We start from the raw sequence: 14176 nt of genomic DNA, 5'->3' as shown, positions 1-14176 counted from the left end.
GAAATGAATCCTGAGAATACTTCTGCAGCTTTACCTGCCTACCTGTCCTTTTTATTTTTTCCTAGTCGGAAAAAAAAAATCCCAGATTTTGAGCATAGTAAACATACTTTTTCACAGTGAAGGCATGGGTTTCCCCTGCAATACCACCATCCAGAGGTGATCATAGTTAAGGTTTACATTTGAATTACTTCTCTGTCACTTATTAGGTTATATAATTTTGTCTTATTTTTTTTACATGTAAAATGAGGCTAAAAAATAATTCTTACCCTGGGCCTGGCTTGCACGGAGGTTAGAGTGTCAGCCCTCAAAGCCAAGGGTCTCGGGTTCAATTTCCAGTCAAGAGTACGTACCTGGGTTGCAGATTCCATCCCCGGCCCCAGTTGGGGCACATGTGGGAGGCAACCAATTGATGTGTCTCTCTCACACTATCTCCCTTACACATGGTAGAAACTCAGAAATTTATTGGTTCTTAAGTAGTTGAAGAGATTCAATGATAGGGTAGACTCCCATCTGGAGAGGGTGAGTACAGGGAGGCAGGGTAGCATTAGTGTCTTATGCATGGGGTTTTGGAGCCAGACAGATCCAGTATGAATCCTTTCTCAAAGTACTAGCTTTTTAATATTTGCATAAATTTATGCAAACTGAGTTACTTCTTTTGTAAAATGGAGATGATGATAACTAGTACCATATTTATTGTGAGGATTAGAGATACTCTATAAAAATACGCTGTATAATAAGTTCTTAGTAAATGATAGCTTTTAGAATATTACTGGAACCTTATCTTTTCATGAAAGGTACTAGTAAGATAAACATGATTTTATTTTGAAATCATGTATCTCAAGTGAGAGGCCTAATATAGAAGCACTTTTAATAGAGAAAAGAAAACTGTATCTTGCTACCTAAGTATTACAGGCTGAAATTATAGATTCCAGAACAATTTAGATAAATTTATGAGAAATGAAGTTTGATTAAAATATGTATAGTGCCTATGTGCCTGGTACTCTCTGGGGAATGTGGATATCACATAGCTATAAAGCCTAGTGGGTTTATTACAAGATATGTGGTTATCCCAGAATGACTCCTCTTAGAGCTCTGGTGAGATGCTTCATAGCTCACAGATTTGATTTAGTGTGTTACCTCTGACCTTCCCCTTTTCTGAGGTACACATATGTAAACTTAATCTAGAAATCTAGAGATGCTGATGGTAAAGGAAGTTGGCTAATTCTATGAGTTCTTCACAGACTGTTCTTGATCTCTTTTCCTGGCCTTGTGCCTTTCACATATCAGGGCATTACAGAATGAGTTATATTGCTGATAATTGAAGGCACACATGTGACTCAGACCTTTGACTTGTTGAAAGAGGTCAGAATGTGGTGTTAACCCAAATAAGGAAATAGGTTTCTATCAGGGTGGAAACATTCATCCTGTCTCCTTCTGCCTAGCCTGCATAACAAGAACTTGAGATCAGAAGAGCTGTGTTGTTATTTTAATCTTCAGTTGTATTCATTATAACTAAGTGAATTCTGTGGGGAAAAATTCATTTTTGGAGTTAAACCTTTGTTAATTTTATAAACTCCTCATAGAGTTGCTTTTTTGCTATATTTGCTAACTTGTCCCCTTGTGTTTTCCCTTTTACCTACTAAAGACAATGTTACATTTTGCAAGATGTGTAAGAAGCTAAGTTAAATACTCCACTTTTTATTTTTGTAGATAAAGTGGTGTTGGAGATTTCGTGTGTGTGTGTGTGTGTGTGTGTGTGTGTGTGTGTATAGAGTAGGTCAAAAGTAGGTTTATAGTCATTTGTATGGGAAAAATACAGTAAATAATAGTCCAAGAGTAAACTATTTCCAGTACTCACAAATGTAAACCTAGTTTTGCCCCATCCTGTGTGTTGTTTATAAAGGAAAACCTACATTTTCATTGTGTTGAGATTGAAAGGAGTATTTATTGCATAATAGGTTAATAAAGTTTCTGTAGAAATTTTCTATTTGCATAGAAATTTATAAAGGTTAAAATGCTTTTGAACATTTAATATTGTCCCAAATAAAAAATAAATACTTTGAGTTTTATTGAGTTAACTGGCCTAATTCTTAGGGACTAAAGAAATCTGAATTTAACTGAAAATAGTTATTTTAAGCCTGGCAGTTAACTCTTTAACAAAGAGGTGTTTTTGGTTTTTATGAAATTGTATACCTTCTTTGGCTCACTGAAAGTGAATTGTATAAAGTTTCTAATATGGTCATTTTATCTTTCAAAATTAAAAACCTTACATATTTGATAAAAATTAAAAGCATTTGGATTGAACTTTTGATTTAGTATTTTAGGTAACTCTTTTTTAATCCTTATAAAATACAGGACAGATATAAGCATCTCTGAAATCCCGGATGATCCACAGTCATCAATTTGAGTGTCAAACAAACCTTTTATCTGCACTATTTGCTAATTAATAAAATAGACTAATCTCAGATTAATCCTTGGCTGAGGGGATTGAAAAGCAATTAAGAAGGAGTACGGTGGTAAATACAAAGAATCTTAAGTAGCAAATGTTTTCTTTGTATTGTCATTTTATATTCAATAGACACACACTCACAAATGTGTTTATTCTTTCTATAGGGATTTATATTATTTTGTATTTTGTGCTTATCTTAAAATAAATCTGTCTTTAAAGTACAGTGTTTCTGAGCAACCCACTTGGGCTCCTTTCCTCCCTGCTAAAGGGAGTCTGTCTATCTCTCAATAAACTGCTTTTGCTTAAAATAAATAAAGTACATTTATTTATTTAAAATAAATAAAATAAGTTTCTTACTTTTTAAAAAAAGGAATAAAGAACTGATATACATACCTTAAGTTTTCATGGTTTTTAATGAAATTTTTAGATAATTCTTCTCTTTGAAGAATTATGGTGATTTAGAGTTAATTAGCAAATACTTTTGTTAGTTGAATCATGTGTGTATCAATGTGCTTACTATACAATGGGATATCAGAAATGTTGCTTTTTCTAAGAAAATTGATATTAATTTTGATTTAAAATTTTTATTGCAGCTAGAACGAGTAAATCTGTCTGCAGCTCAGACACTGAGAGCAGCTTTCATTAAGGTGAGTCACAAGTAACTTATTGTGATTATTAGAATGTATGTTATACATAAATCTAAATACCAGCTGATAATTGCCAGGTTATTTCCTAGTAACAGCCCTTTTAACTATCTTGTGCCTGTTTTGGTGTACTCTGTAAAGATTAATACACTCCCAAAAAGTGAACTGAAACAAGTGCTCTTTCTTGAAAATTCGTCCTTTCACTTGGTGCTTTTGAAACTGACTTTGGAGTATTCTCTCTTTAACTTTGGAGTTGATTTTTAAATTATTTTTAAAACCTTTTATAAAATTATAACTCAAAAAGATTCATATTATTAAATTGTAGAATATAAGTATAAAACAATGTTTTGAGCATGAAAATAAGACCTGTGTGCACATCATATTAAGTACTCTTTGAGAATATACAGCTAAGTCACTCAGCATGAATTTTTCTGTTTCTAGACCTGAGATTTTCGATTGATAATCACTAGCCATCTGTCACTGTTGAGGACTTAAAATATGGCTAGTTCCAATTTAATTGTACTGTGCATATAAAATACATTCCAGATTTCGAAGACTTAGTACAAAATAAAGAATGTAAAATAACTCAGTACTAAATAATTTATGTTGATTACATGTTGAAATGAATGTTTTAGATGTACTCTTAAGATAATTACATTTTTTATATATTTAAAAATATATATTTTTATTGGTTTCAGAGAGGACGGGAGAGGAAGAGAGATAGAAACATCCGTGATGAGAGAGTCATTGATCAGCTGCCTTCTGCATGCCCCATACTGGGTATCGAGCCTGCAACCTGGGCATGTGCTCTTGATGGGAATCAAACCTGGGACCCTTCAGTCTGTAGGCCAGCACTCTATCCACTGAGCCAAACTGGCCAGGGCTTAACATAATTACATTTTTTTTAAAATCCTTTTGAATATGCCTACTAGAAAATTTAAAATTACAGGGGCTTATATTTGTTTCTTGCATTATATTTTTATTGGATGCCCCTACTTTACATGTTGGGTGCATTCTTGCATATAAAACTTTATTCCCATCCCCCAAAATACATTATCAGGGTGCCTCAAACTTTAATTTTTATTTACTTTTTGTGTGTTTGTTCCTATCAATAGCTAAATCAACTTATGTTTTAGGTAAAGTATTTTAATATTTAAATCAAGAATAAATTTATACTTGAGATTCATTGGAGTTGAAATTATAAATCCATCCAATATTTTTATGGCAAAGATTAGCTTATAGATTCCAGTCTTAACTGACAGCATAAATAATGTCACTTGACATCTCTCTTTTCACATTGTATATGTTGGATTAGAATTACCTAGATGTGTTTAATATTCTATAAAATCTAGTATCTGAGTACACATTCATACTAGCTTCTTTAAAACATATCCTTGGCAAATCATTGGATTAATAAAGAGAATCAACAAAACAATGCCATTATCTTTTCTTTTTTACCTTCTTTCTATATTAGTGTGATTTTAAATGGCATATTTGGTCATTAGGGAGGCTTAATGGCAACTATTTTAAGCATGTGTGTAACCAAAGAATAGGAAAAGTGTTAGGTTGCACAATGTAGTATTGGTTAGGTAAAAGTCCGTTTTTCAGCTTTCCTGATACCCAGAACAGAGAGTATTTCTCCTGTGTATTTTGGTAAAGAAGTCCCTGTCTGAAGCAGTAGATGGTATACTAAATGACATTCATAAAAGAGATAAAATAATGAATTTCATGAAGCTTTTTTTTGTAATGTCTTTATATATAAGCTCATGTTTTTACACAAGTACAAGTAAAAAGCAGTTTTTTAAAGTGTGGCTATGGTAGATCTGGTTTGATACATGGGTAAATTTTGCTCTCCATGGCATGGATTCTTAACTGGGGATAGTGAAAGTTATTTTGGAGGAAAACATTAGTCAGTTTGCATTGGTTTATTCTTAATTTTCACATTTAATATGTTAAATTTCAAATGAAATTAAAGGAAGGCATGCATTAGAAAGATAAAGATTTTTGTGTTTATATATATTTAAATGCATATTTCCAGTTCCTGGTCCATAACAACAGTTATATTTATCAAGCTTTAGTATCTATTTTTGTTATTGGGGAAAAAAGGATGAAATAATTTATTTCAAGATAAAATAATTTTAGTAATTATATATTCTGCTTTTGATTCCTTTCCCATCTAGAAGTTCTGATAGGTTGTGCTGTTGAGAATCACTGATTCACAGATTGGATATTACTGCCCTTGGGGACAGTTTTTTCTCACAGTTGGATTCTTCATAAAAATTATATACTCATAGAGTTGAAGGTTTTATTTTGGGGCAGGGGGAACCCTGTAGGTATATAGTCTCTGGTTTAACAGTAGATCTATTTATTTTATCAGTCAGAGTCATTGGATAAATTTAAGGTGTTTAAAATAAAATGTAGCCTAAGTAGGAGTTCACACAGAAGATACTAAGGCAACTATTCTCAAACTATGTGCCGGGGCACCCTGGGACCCCATAGCAAATATCTTAGGTGTTATGAGGTAATTAAAAATTTTAAAGAAACACGGTGATATTCAACATCTGGTTGACACTGAACTAACTACTAGCTTGCAGTAGTTTGCTGTTTCAACGTAGTAGTTTGATTGGACTACATTCCTTTCAGTTATGTCATGTCTTTGTCAGCTGAACTTTGGTCATTGCTGTGATAAAAAGCAAGTACCATAAGGAAATCAATGTACAACAGGAAATGAGGGTAGTGTCCAATCGAATTCCAGCATTTGAGACATTGTGCAATGCCCAGCAGGGTGTACAGATCTCATTAAAATAAGTAATTATAGTTATTTGAAGAATAAAATTAAATACTTTTTTTTATCAATTTGTGTATTTTTTTAAAGGCTACTTCAGTATTTAAGTTGTTTGAACCTGACTGTTTAATACACAGTACTGTTAGGTATTTCTTTTGGCACTAAGAACACTGACTTTCAAACATTAGGGACCTCTGCGAGATTTCTGTAATGTTTCAGCTTTGGCACGTTGAGGCCCCAGACCAACTTGATATTGCAAACTTTGTTGTCAGGATTTCAGCATTTGATTTTTTTCAGCACCTTATTATAACTTAATCAGAGAGATTGTTTTCTGCGGCATTGTCTGGAAGCATATAGAGAATGCCCCCCTGCTCCCCAAAATAATGTGTTATTGATAATTTAATGGTACTTAGGAAAGATAAACCAGTTATCAAATACTGGCTTATTTAAATAGTGTCGTACATGTAATTTTGTGTCAGCTCACCAAATTCATAAAGTTTATACTGTATTTGTATAGTTATCTTTTAAAGACAACTTTTGTTTTCTTTTAATTAAATAGATCCTACCTTAAATAAATCTGTGGAAGGAAAAATCAAAACTGACTATACAGTGGTCTCCCCTTATCCACAGTTACACTTTAGTTACCTGTTTTAACTCTGGTTCAAAAACATTAAATGGAAAGTTCCAGAAATAATAAGTTTTATAATTTTTAAATTATAAATTTATGGTTTGATTTTAAATTTATAAATTTTAAAATTTCAGAAATAATAATAAGTTCTTAGGTTTTAAATTTTGTTCCATTATGGGTATTGGGATGAAATTGCACACCATCCTGCTCAATCCCTTTGACCAGTGTCTCTGTGCTGTATGTGCTCCCTGCCTTTAGACATTTAGCTGCTTTTTCAGTGATCACATCAGTCTTTCATGGTATTGTAGTTGTGTTTAAGTAGCCCTTATTTTACTTACTAATGGCCACAAAGCTCAAAAGCAGTTATACTGGCAATTGGGATATGCCAAAAGAGATATGCCACAATGTGCTTCCTTTAAGTGAAAAGGTGAAAGTTTTTGACTTACAAAGAAAAGAAAAAAAAAATGTATATGTCCAGGTTGCTAAGGTCAATGGTAAAAACAAATCTATTCATGAAATTGTGAAGAAAGAAAAAGGAATTTGTGTAAATTTTGCTGTCCCATCTCAAACTGCAAAAGTTATAGCCACAGTGCATGGTAAGTGTTTATTTAGTTAAGTTAAAAAGTCACTAAGTCTGTGGGTGGAAAACATGAACAAAAAATGTTCCAATTGATAACAAAAATGTGTGCACCAGGAAACATGAGACTGTGTGAAGATTTAAGCAAGGGATCCCCTGAAACGAATGACACCAAGCCGTTTACTGCAAGTTAAGGGTTGGTTACAATAAGATATTTTGATAGAGACTATATTTACATAATTTTTATTACAGTGCATTGATAGAATTATTCTTTTTTTAATTGTTATTGTTGGTCTCTTATTGTTCCTAATTGATTTATATGTTAAACTTTATTATAGATATGTATGTATAGGAAAAACATAATTCAGACAGTCCCCAACTTACCATGGTTTGACTTAAGGATTTTTTTACTGTATAGTGGTTTGAAAGCTGTCCACATTTAGTAGAAACTGTACTTGGAATTTTGAACTCTGATCTTTTCCTGGGCTAGCAATATGCGGTACAATATTCTCATGATGCTGGAAAGTGGCATTGAGCTGCAGTTCCCAGTCAGGCACTCCATCATAGAGTGAACACCAATACTCTACAGTGTACTGTGTTATCAGCATTTTTTAGGTACTATGTTCTGAGTATGAGTAGACTTGTTTAAGCTATGATGTTCAGTTGGTTAGGTGTATAAAATGCACTTTCAAGTTAGGATATTTTCGATTTGTGATGGGCTTATAGAGTCATAACTTTGTCATAAGTTGAAGAGCATCTGTCTGTATCGGGTTTGGTACTATCCATGGTTTCAGGCATCTGCTGGGGATCTTGGAACATATCCCCCATGAGTAACTGGGGCACTACAGTTAAAAGAAATAGAATTCAGCTATAGCCAGTTTGGCTCAGTGAATAGAGCATCGGCCTTCAGACCAAAGGATCCAGATTTGATTCCAGTAAGGGCACGTACTTCGGTTGCAGGCTCTTCCCCTGCCCCGGCCCTGGATAGGGCTCAGGCAGGAGGCAACCAGTCGATGTGTTCCTCTCACATCAGTGTTTCTCTCTGTCTTTCCCTCTCCCTAAAAATCAATGAATCAGTGAAAAATATCCTCGAGTGAGGGTTAACAACAACAAAAATGTAATTCAGTAGGACACACTTTATTGTTATTAATTATATATCAAAATGACTTTCCTGAAGAACATTTGACAACCGTTAAAAATGATCTCAGGATTGAAATAAATGTGTGTATTTTCTTTTCCCATTTAATTCCACAGCATTTTAATTTTTTATACTGAAATCTAATGAGAAACAAGATGTCATAATGGAGAGAGCAATAGGTGCAGAAGAAAGCTGGATCTGCAGTGATGCCAGAGTGCAATTGAAAAGGCAGAGATTAAATGTGCTTGACACATAAGAAAACAAATAGGTCGCCATATGGTTAAGATCACAAATTGTTTCTATTTTCTATTTAATATCAGGGCAAGAAAGATGAGAAATCATCAGGATAATGATTAAAATTGGCAGTCATCCTAAAAGAAACAAATGTATAGTGTGATTATAAAATTTAGAACAATTATAAAATTGGATAAAATTACTGGGGAAAACCCAAATCTTGAAAATTAACTTTGGTAAACTCAGAACCCTTTATGCTCAGTACTGAAATGACTAGACGATTTTAGTGCCCTGGGGAGTAACATAGAACTATTGTAAACTCATTAGTGAAACAAGCTCAGGGTAGTAAAAGGATTAATAATGTTCTGAAAACTAGTGAAGGTAATAATAGTCTTGCTACAAAAAGAAAACAGAAAGTGAAAATCATTGTATGGGAAAACATTTAAGGGATTATATATCTTCAAGAAAACTTGCAAAAGTAATCCTGTTTTATTTTTGCTATTCCTGACATTCTGTTAATTTAAATGCAGAGAATCTGTAAAATACTGGTGAGATGAGTAATTAATTGCTAGATCCTCAAGTTGAAAGATTACCTAATGAAAAAAATATAAAAATCCTTAGTCTATTTTAGCTACTGAAAAAAGTAATTGATGGATTACCAAAATACATGTTTATTTCTATCTTTGTTATTAGTTTGATTTCAGGAGAATATAAAGGAGAGTAGGAAATGTTAAGTACTTTATGTTCAAATGGAAAATAGACATTGGCTGTAATAAAAAGTTACTGATGTTTAAGTTTTATCAAACAGAAGTGATACCATCACCGCTTTACAAAGATTTCTGCCTTTCTAGGTTCATCAGTTTAAGTTCCCAAACCTTCTAAACATTTAAGTTTTGGTTTTAAAATTCTGATTTCATTTCTACATTTCAAAACTAGCTTTCTCTTCCTTATAGGCTGAAAAAGAAAATCCAGGACTCACACAAGACATCATAATGAAAATTTTAGAGAAAAAAAGTGTAGAAGTTAACTTCACAGAATCACTTCTTCGAATGGCAGCTGATGATGTAGAAGGTAATCAGAAAGAGTCTTGTTTAGTTTTCTTAGAGTTGTTGAAAAGCACTTCTTCCAAATCTTTATTGCTTGACAAAAGGTTCTAGCTCCTCTTTTCCCTCTCCTCCTTCTCTTCTTTTTCTTGTTATTAGTATTGTGATAATATTGGGGTGGGGGGCCTATAAAATAGAAAAGTACTTCTTGTTTTCTGTTTTATATTTGTCAGATTCAGATTTAATTACTTGAAGTAAAGTGTTTGTTTATGTTGTACACTTTAACTTTTCCCCCTGTGAATATGTTTGATGAGTTCTGGTTTTGCCAAAAGATGAACTCTGTGGAATGTTGTTGTTGTTTTTTAATTTTGTGTTGACTTGATGCAAAAATCAGTGTGAATTAATGAGGGTTTTTTCTAACTTTAGTTTTTTATTCAACCACAGATTTGAGAGGACAATATAATAACCATTCTTTCTCATTTTTTGCTTTTTAAATAATCAGAAATGGGTTTCACTTAAATTTAGTACCTATTTTCCCGCTAATTAAGAAAAAATAGAATTAGAATTTCCCATCTTTAGTGAGGGAGAAAAAAAGGAAATATTTTAACTGATTCCATAATTTATAAGAAAGTCCTCATCATTATTCTACACTTACACATTTCCGGTTTGTTAGGCCAGGTTGTATTGGTTGGTAGGGTTGTAATGTTTCCAAGTCTACAATGAATCTACTAGTAATGTTTTTGCCTATACCAGGTCTGATTAAACTTCCTTTCTAAGTTTACTCTTCTGTGATCCAACCCTTGTGTTCAATTTTTGGTAGTGTTTTCTGGTGTGTGTTTTTTAAGTGAGATTTCAAGAACGTGCTGAAGACTTCAGTAGGTTGTTTGGGTTTTGGTATAATGAGACATTGTGTATTCAATATAGAGATTTTGGTTAAGCTCATCTTCCCCATTTGCAGGTACATATCGCCATCATATTTGTCATGAACGTCATTAAGATTTTCTTGAGAAATGTATCTTCAGGGGCTTGATCAATTTGATTAAGACTCCCTTTTAATTTAATTAATTTATTTTTATTTCATGGGCTTTCTATTTATCCCAAATTGAAAATGTTTAGTCTTTCATCTTCTGTTATCTTACTTCGTAGGAGCCCTGTTATTACCAAACTAAGTTGATCTCTTTACAAATTCTGCTTTTGCAACCTTGTCTTTCCTGGTTATCTGGCCTTTCTACTCCCCTCCTTCACCCTCTTAACCAACATTGGGAGTTTGTAGACTTGCATTTGACAGGGAGTCGCCTGATGCTTTTTATTATGCATTTATTTTATCAGAATATATGATTGAACGACCAGAGCCAGAATTCCAAGACCTAAACGAAAAGGCACGGGCACTTAAACAGATTCTCAGTAAGATCCCAGATGAGATCAATGACAGGGTGAGGTTTCTGCAGACAATCAAGTAAGCAACTTCTTGTTTTTGTTCTTTTCTCAAGCACTTCATAGGAGCCTCTCATTCTAGGTATTTCATTTTAGTATGACATAAATGTTAAATTAAAATATTAATATGAAATAAATTTGGAGCTTTTAAATGGTGCATCTTTATTAACTTCTAAGCTGTGGCATTTCATTTCAGAATACAGTAACATTTGTTTAGAGTGTTTAATTTTAAAACTGAATGGAATGTACAGAAATTGAAATATAGTTTAAACTACATAAAACATGGAAAAATTAAATGTCAGACTAAAGTGAATAAAGAAGTTTTGGATAAATTATACAGCTTAATAACAAAGGATACCATTGTTTTTATTTTAGAAATGGCACAAGTCATTAGGATAAGTCATGTACTCTTTGTGGATAGAAAACAGAAATCTTGGAATAATTGCAGTCACGCTGTTAACCTGTTGGTGAAATCACAGCTAGAAATTGCTAGAAAGGAAAGATTTAGCGATTGCATGAAATTTCATATTATTAAAGAATTTAGGAAGGCTCACTTGGAATAATTATTAACATTTCTCAGAAATGGTATTCTTTGTAATTTACATTGCAAAATGCTATTTTAACTAGTTTGGGCACCTATTTTGAGTGATACAGAGGGAGAAGTATGTCCCATTTTAGAAAATGTTCATGATGGGTGCCCAACCCAGCTATCAAGGAATGTCCCTTGCTTCAGTCTTCTAATTGAGGACCAGAAGGTATGATAAAGGCTTCATTGACTAGCCAAAATCTGTGCAATGGGATACAAACCCTAAGGTAAATAGTTTGCCATTAGTGAGAAGCCCCAACTTCCTTAAACTATTTTTAATATGTGAAGAAGGAAGACAATCAACTGTTTATGGATTTTTAATTTGGTATAAAGTAAACATGTTTGGTCCATAAAAGGCTAAATTGTCAATGATCTCAAACACAGCTGTTTAAAAAACTTACTTCTACAATTTTCTAATAATTAAGTTTAAAATTGTTTTGATGATGTGTACTACACTTCTGTGAAGATTTGACGTTCTTAAAATAATATTTTCAGCAAATTTTGCTTCAGGTCATTCAAGTAGAGATTTACAGAATCAATATTATATTAATAATATTAATCACTTATATAGAACTTACATGCTAACCACTTTTTAAAGTACTTTATAACATATTAACTTATTACAAAGCCCTGTCTGTAATAGATGAGGAAATTGAGGCATCAGAAATTAAATAACTTTTCCAAGTTCACAGAGCTGGTAAGATGGGAGAGCCTGGTTTGAAACCAAGTAGACTGACTCCAGGGTCTTCTCTGCTGCTTCCCTATTACAGATTCACAGTGTTGATCTAATTTGGTAATTGAATGAAAAGTTTCTATTGTTTGGAAGAAGTTTGATAAAAGACATATTATATAGAATACCAGTAGGTGAGAGGGAGAACAATGTTGTCATTGTAGCCAGGATAGAAGTGACTGACCCGGAGTCCTTATCCTGCTATTTTGACTCCCTCTTTCCTCTTGTGGAATCCCTGAAGCATCTCTGTTAAACCCAGTCTGGCCCTAGAGAGATACAGTTTGAAAACCACTTTATTAGCAGCTGCATTTTAATCGTAAGGATGCTGAGATCAAGAGCCTAAGACTCTTGTCCATAGTCATTGACAGAGACTGAATTAAGGGTCTTGTCTCTCATTTACGGAACAAAAGTAATACTTCGGTTCTGGAGAGTACTCTGCACAACTGAATTAATATTATTGGCAATTAAAATTTATATTTTAAACATTTTAGGGATAATTTGCCATGGAATGTTTGTTGATAATGTGTTTTTATTTCTAAGACTAATCAACAATGTATGAATTAGCATACATAGCTAAAGCTGCAATTATTTGTATTACTGATCTGATAGAGAGAAAGATAGATTTTGATATGTTATTACCACTGTTACATTAACAAATTGGTGGTTAAAAGTTTTAGCAACATGAAAATGGTTTATCCTTTAGGCCACACATACTGTGTACTTATTATCTTTCTTTTCAAATATCCTACTTTCTCATATTTTAGGTAGTTATGCTCTTTATTCATTTATTTTAGCAGTATTTTTCAGTAAGTATGTATGAAATACCTACTATACTAAGTACTGTACATGTTATAGGTTATACCAGAGTTGAAAGAACATCCTGTCAGCTAATAAATAACCAGATAATTCTGTATGTGTTAGCAGAATTAGGTTTGAATCTCCACTTCAATATTTAGCTTTGTGACCTTGGATAAGGTGCTTAGATTCTATATTTCTAGTTTCTGCCTGTGGAGATGAGGGTAATAGTTGTGAGAATGGAAAGAAATAGCATCTACCGACAGCACATTCTGGCATTGTGAAGTAAGATTTGTTTATTTCAATTTCTCTCTATGGAGTTGATTAGGAAAAATGATCCAGCAAACAAATATTTTAAAGTACTTTTGATTAATGAATGTTTCTGTTTGATTACATTTGAGCTTATGCAAATATTTTATAAAATTAATTCATGGGATTCTTTTAAAAGTCTGACACATTCCAATTAATGGATGACTAGTAGAGACTTGTGATTTAATAGACCAGAACGCTATGCATTTATCTATTTACTCATTATAATCTGCATTTGCATATTCATAGGCAAAATGTTCGCCATGGTTTGGTTTTCATGATAGCTTCAAATTAGCTTTTCCAGAGCTGACCTGTCTAGAGCAAACATACAGCATAGGAATTTCCTTCCTTTAGAGTGTTTGCATAAACATACACAAATTAGGGTGATGTGATTAGAAACTCTGTTATTCTGTGCAATTTTTTGATAGGATGTATGTTTATATTTCATCTGATGCCTGTTGTCCTCTCTTTCAGTATTATGTTTCCCCAAAGTTGCCCCTCTTAATAGCTGCAAATACTTCTGTGTCCCTTATCATAGAAACCATTAACTCAGCATATAATTACACTATAGTTCTTTTACCCTCAAGTTTTCCCTAGTTCTTTAATTAAAGAATTATATGTTTTGTGTGTGGGGGGGTGGGGGGAGGGGGGCTTGCAGGGACTTTCTCTTCTTGGAGCCAAACCCTCAGGTATTTTCTAATATAATTTAGCTTCCTTGGTTCCATAAAAGAAAATGTTCTATGAACATACAGATGACATAATATTTGACATAAACAGCTGTAGGTTGTTTTAGAGAAGGCCAGGCCTAAGGATAAACAGCCTAG

General features: G+C 33.0%; 1 protein-coding gene across 4 annotated transcripts in view; it reads left to right on the top strand.

The window, feature by feature from the left end:
- The window catches only part of PDCD10 (programmed cell death 10), a 44865-nt gene that overhangs the window by 24869 nt on the left and 5820 nt on the right, over nt 1–14176 (top strand). For 3 of the 4 annotated variants that reach the window (XM_059686963.1, XM_059686965.1, XM_059686964.1), the window contains exons 3-5: nt 3043–3096; nt 9409–9526; nt 10828–10954. In XM_059686963.1, the coding sequence (XP_059542946.1) occupies nt 3043–3096; nt 9409–9526; nt 10828–10954 (299 nt within the window). The remainder of the gene's footprint in view (nt 1–3042; nt 3097–9408; nt 9527–10827; nt 10955–14176) is intronic. The other variant, XM_059686967.1, reaches the window with a different exon arrangement.

This window comes from Myotis daubentonii, chromosome 3, assembly GCF_963259705.1.
Source record: "Myotis daubentonii chromosome 3, mMyoDau2.1, whole genome shotgun sequence".
NCBI lineage: Eukaryota > Metazoa > Chordata > Mammalia > Chiroptera > Vespertilionidae > Myotis > Myotis daubentonii.
This window is presented reverse-complemented; position numbering and strand designations above follow the sequence as displayed.